This window comes from Mesitornis unicolor, unplaced genomic scaffold (genome assembly GCF_000695765.1).
Source record: "Mesitornis unicolor isolate BGI_N332 unplaced genomic scaffold, ASM69576v1 scaffold27106, whole genome shotgun sequence".
In the NCBI taxonomy this organism is placed as follows: domain Eukaryota; kingdom Metazoa; phylum Chordata; class Aves; order Mesitornithiformes; family Mesitornithidae; genus Mesitornis; species Mesitornis unicolor.
This window is the reverse complement of record NW_010190734.1, coordinates 104,970-109,676: the sequence shown is the minus strand read 5'-3', so window position 1 is coordinate 109,676 and position 4,707 is coordinate 104,970. Positions and strand designations below refer to the sequence as shown.

Sequence of the window (4,707 nt, the reverse complement as noted above, 5' to 3'; positions counted from 1 at the left end):
TAGTAGGGAAAGGAGGCAAGAAATGTAACACTACTGTGAAATAGTGGAAAGGAGGATGAGCTCAGTGAAAGCTAGTATATTAACAATGAATTAAATAAGAAATGGAATAATGCTAGCTTTAGATTGTACCTAGGATGGATCCGGTACTCTCTCTGCTCTAGCAGTTCATGTGAAGGTGCATATTCATTTTCAAAGAATGGCTGGTGCTGCGGTACATAGAATGCAGGATGTTTCAGTGCCTTCTAGGTTGGATTTGGGGTGTGTTAGTCCTTGGCTGTGGGGCTCCACCTTTAAAAAAAAAAAAAAAAGAAAAAAAAAAAGAAAAAAAAAAAGATGCCCAGTTTCCATAGTATTTGGTAATACTTGTAGCAGTATTCATGTAGCTACAGGTGAGCTCACTTCATGTACTGCCATTTGGTATTTTGTAATCAGATTCTTGTTTTTATGAGTCCCAGATACTACTTCAAGTAGATGTAAAGGTGCTGGTGAATTCTTCAGCCCTTGTTTGCATGCAGACCTCCTCAACATGAATTAAAGTCAAAGCAAAATAAGGTGATGTATGAGCAAGAATTTTCTCCTAGGGAGCAGGGTGCCCTAGGTTAAGCCCAACAACTTTGTACCACTGAAGATTTAGATTCGTATTTCCTTATAACTGCATGATCTTTTGCTTGTGCCATCTAAGTGGGAAGAGCTGTTGGAAGAAGTAGACCAGGACTAGGGTTGCCTGTTGTCTTTTGTGCTGTAGCCTTAAGCTGCTGTGGTGTTTCTATCCCTCCTCTCTTCTGCACAGTTTCTCAGTCCATCAAATGGAGGAAACTGTGCAGAGCTATTTCATGCATAAACATGAAATAGTTGAAATGCTTATATCACTTTACTGGAAACACTGACAAAGAGGGAAATGTGATAGGATTATGCTGCCTTTCAGGACTTACTACAATGCAGATATCTCTTCAGGGACTTCTGTTTTGGTGAGAAGTGACTCAAAAAACCCTCATATAATTCAAGATGCTGACTGTTTGTGGTTGGTCTGTCTCAAAACCCTGCTGCTCTAGGCATGGGAGGTATTTGCATCTTGGAGTGCATTAGAAGTTAAATCTCCGGAGTTGTTCAAAGTAGTCTTGCTGCCTCTGTTTGCTCCTTTCTCAAAGATTCTTGAGGACTCTTTCCTCTTAAGGCTTTTAAAGAAGTGAATAAATGTTTAAAATAATGCCTGTTTCTTTAAAACAGAATGCTTTGATCAAGGTGTAGCTGCAGAAGTCTGGAGGAAGCTGTAAATCCTATTAGTGACACAGGCTGCAGGAAGAGACACTCAGGAGGGTGGGAGGGAGAGCAGAACATCTGCCTCTGAATGAGAGCTGCAGGTACAAAGGCGTCAGGTGCCTAGCAGTAAAGTGCACACATTGCCACTGTTTGCTGTGTATCTGTGGGAAGCATCAGGAGTCTTCGTGTGCATGAGTCACTCCAGCAGCAGCTGTGAGTCACATCCATACACGTCAGTGTAACTCCTTGGCTGTGCCAGCACCACGAAGGAGCAACTGGAGGCATCGTGGGATGAGAGGACTAGTTTGCAGAAGTCCTCTGATATTAGGTAGGGAAGGAATGAGACTTTCAGAAAACACACTGTGATCTGAGGTTTGACTTTATGACAACTGTATTTCAGGTAAGCTTCTTTGCGGCTGAGTGGCTTATAGCAATGTCCTGAACTCTAAAACCAGAGCTACTTGGTAGTCTAGGATCCTCTAAACTTAAAGTCCTCTACCTGAAAATATCCTCTGTGCCCAAGTGTTATTTGTTGATTTAACTAAACTTTTATTAGAATGTCAGCTATTGAGGTCAGGGCTACTGTAGAAGAGAATAAAAGAAAACAAAGTGGAGGAACTTGCTGGAAGTGCGGTTGCTGCTATTACAGGTGGAAAAATAATGTGTGAACATGTTTTTGATTGTGTAACAACAATAACTGGCTTGACACACTGAAATGAAAGTTTCCCTTCCAGGTGATTCTGTGATGCACTTGAACCACAGAATTTGTGGGCTGGAAGAGTGCTAGTCCTTGCCCTGCACATGGGAACTGATCAGTACTGCAGTTTCCAAGAGTTACGTGACATTACTTGTTAAGTGTGCTAGGAGAGGAACCTCTGTGGTACAGTGAGTGGCACAGCAAGTTGAGCTACCTACTCTACAGTTACAGGTTTTTTTAACACCTAATGTTTATAGTCACTGGTTAGGACAAGTTGCTGTTTCCAGACCTTCGCTAATTTTCAGGGCTGATTATTCAGTGTATTGAAGGTATTGCTTTTGCTACACTTTTTTTCTGGGACTTAGGCCTCTTGTAGTAATCTTTCTTTCAGGTAAGAAAAATAGAAGACCTGTAAGAAATTACCTGATTGCTTCAATATTTTTGTTTAACTCTTCTTCCCTCAGGATGACAACTGGGGTGAGACCACAACAGCAATCACAGGCACCTCTGAGCACAGCATTTCCCAGGAGGACATTGCCCGCATCAGTAAGGATCTGGAGGACAGCGTTGGGTTGGACTGCAAACGTTACCTGGGCTTAACAGTGGCAGCTGTTCTTGGACTCCTTGTCTTCCTTACCCCCATCGCTTTCATTCTGTTACCCCAGATCCTGTGGCGGGATGATCTGGAGCCATGTGGTACTGTCTGTGAGGGACTGTTCATCTCTGTGGCATTTAAACTCCTCATTCTTCTGATTGGGACCTGGGCTCTGTTTTTCCGCCAGCCCAAGGCAGATATACCAAGAGTGTTTGTGTTTCGGGCTCTTCTGTTGGTCCTCATATTTCTGTTTGTGTTCTCCTACTGGCTTTTTTACGGCGTTCGCATCTTGGACTCGAAGGACACCAACTACCAAGGAATAGTGCAGTACGCAGTGTCTCTGGTGGATGCTCTGCTCTTCATTCACTACCTGGCCATTGTGCTGCTGGAGCTGCGGCAACTGCAGCCCATGTTCACCATCAAGGTAGTTCGGTCAACGGATGGAGAGTCGCGATACTACAGCTTGGGACACCTGAGGTAGGTTCAAGCCCTGAAAGTCCAGCAGTGTTGATGGATGTGGCTGTGCTGGAGGATGAAGCATCAACTGCTTTTGTACTTGTGATATCACCGGTTTCTGAATCTTCCCCCAGAGTCTCTCCAAAGTTACCATACTGAACCTCTTTTCCCCTCTCAGTGTGGGAGAGATTGTCCCTGCTTTGGAGGAGTCCTGTGCACTTCTGTAAATGAAAAGAGCTGACCACATAACTTCAGGCTGATCGTTGAGCTAAGCCTGATGAGATATCTGTTTCAGATCCTTCTCTGGGCTTCTTGCCCTGTCTTCTTACTAGAGGAAAAGGCATCCTTGTGTGGCTGGGGCTGGCTTGTGCTTTTTGGCTGAGTGGGCCAGGCATCACTTTTGAGAGCAGCCTTTCAGGCTGTGCAGAACATCACTCCTTGGAGCCTCCTGACAGTCAATGTGGCCAGGTCTGAAGGAAGAAGTTAAATGGCCCTGTGTGAGAAAGCATAGCAACCTAATTTGCTGTTGAAAGCGTCCATTTCTCCTCACTGCCCTGTGCAGCCAAGAGTTGTACGAGGAACCTGAATAAACATCCCTCGGGTCCGATCAAGCTTTGTTATTTGGACCCTGCATGTGCCTTTTGCAGTCAGTTGAAATACTCATGCTGAGGTGTTTGTGCTCTGAAGCCTGCCACTGTGGCAGGCAGGGGCTGCCTTGAAGAATATAGCCAGGTAGCTACACCATGAGGTCTGAAGGCTGCTTCCAATGACTGAGGACCCTTGTTCCTAAGATGGGCGGTTTTCTGCAGTTTTGTGTTGGCTTGAGCGAAGTAGTATTTATTCCTTCTGAAGCAGTTGTCCTGATGCAGCCAAAATTTCGAGCATTTAGGAATAATATTTTTAATGAGTACTGGGGCTCATGTAGGTGCTTTTTTTTTTTTTTTTATTTGCCATGTCCTGTGAAGCTCCCTGGAAGTCTCTTAGTTCCTGTGTCCTGTGAAGCTAGCAGCTGAGCTCTGAGCCTGTTAAACATCTGTTCTGCTTATCCTGTCCAGACCCCTATGGCATGCCTATCTATTGCAGATGGAGAGATCAGTGTCTGCTGGTTTAAGTGTATATAGGAACAGTCTCCTGCAGCCACTAGGTTAGCAGTGGAATTGCTTTGAAGCAGATTTAGTGATAGAAGCTCAAGTCTGGGAGTTGGCTCCCTGATGCTGTCTCTGGCTTAATGGAAGAACTCAAGGTATTTTGAATGAAATGGGTCTAGACTCAGTATATTTTCTTCTCTGTAAAATGTGAAGGAGAGCCCCTCTTCTGTGATGGAAGTGCTCCCATTGACTTGATGAAAGGTCACCTTCAGCATCCTAAAAGATTAACTAATCCCTTTTTCTTGCTAAACCATTTTTTTTAAACTTAAGTTCCTCTGTGGTGACAGATCCAGCATAGTCTTTGAGATTAGGGAAGTGGAGAGATGGCCACCAAAGAGTTCCCCTGTGCCACAGCTTTGTGCCTTGAGATGTGCCAGGGCAGCTCTCTCATAAATTCTGTGCAGGAAGTTCAGTGTGTGTGTGTGTGTGTGTGTGTGTATATATATATATATATGTATACCTATATATGTACACACACAATGTGCAGGCTTGACTTGAGAGAGTTTCCTGGTTGCTTGGTGATAGATGATGGGTTTGTCTTCAGAAGAATT

The 4,707-nt window shown here is 44.2% G+C and overlaps 1 protein-coding gene across 1 annotated transcript in view; it reads left to right on the top strand.

Moving 5' to 3' along the window:
* The window catches only part of VANGL1 (VANGL planar cell polarity protein 1), a 28,967-nt gene that overhangs the window by 2,434 nt on the left and 21,826 nt on the right, over positions 1–4,707 (top strand). Inside the window, exon 3 of the mRNA XM_010186505.1 lies at positions 2,422–3,029. Coding sequence (XP_010184807.1) covers positions 2,422–3,029 — 608 coding nt within the window. The remainder of the gene's footprint in view (positions 1–2,421; positions 3,030–4,707) is intronic.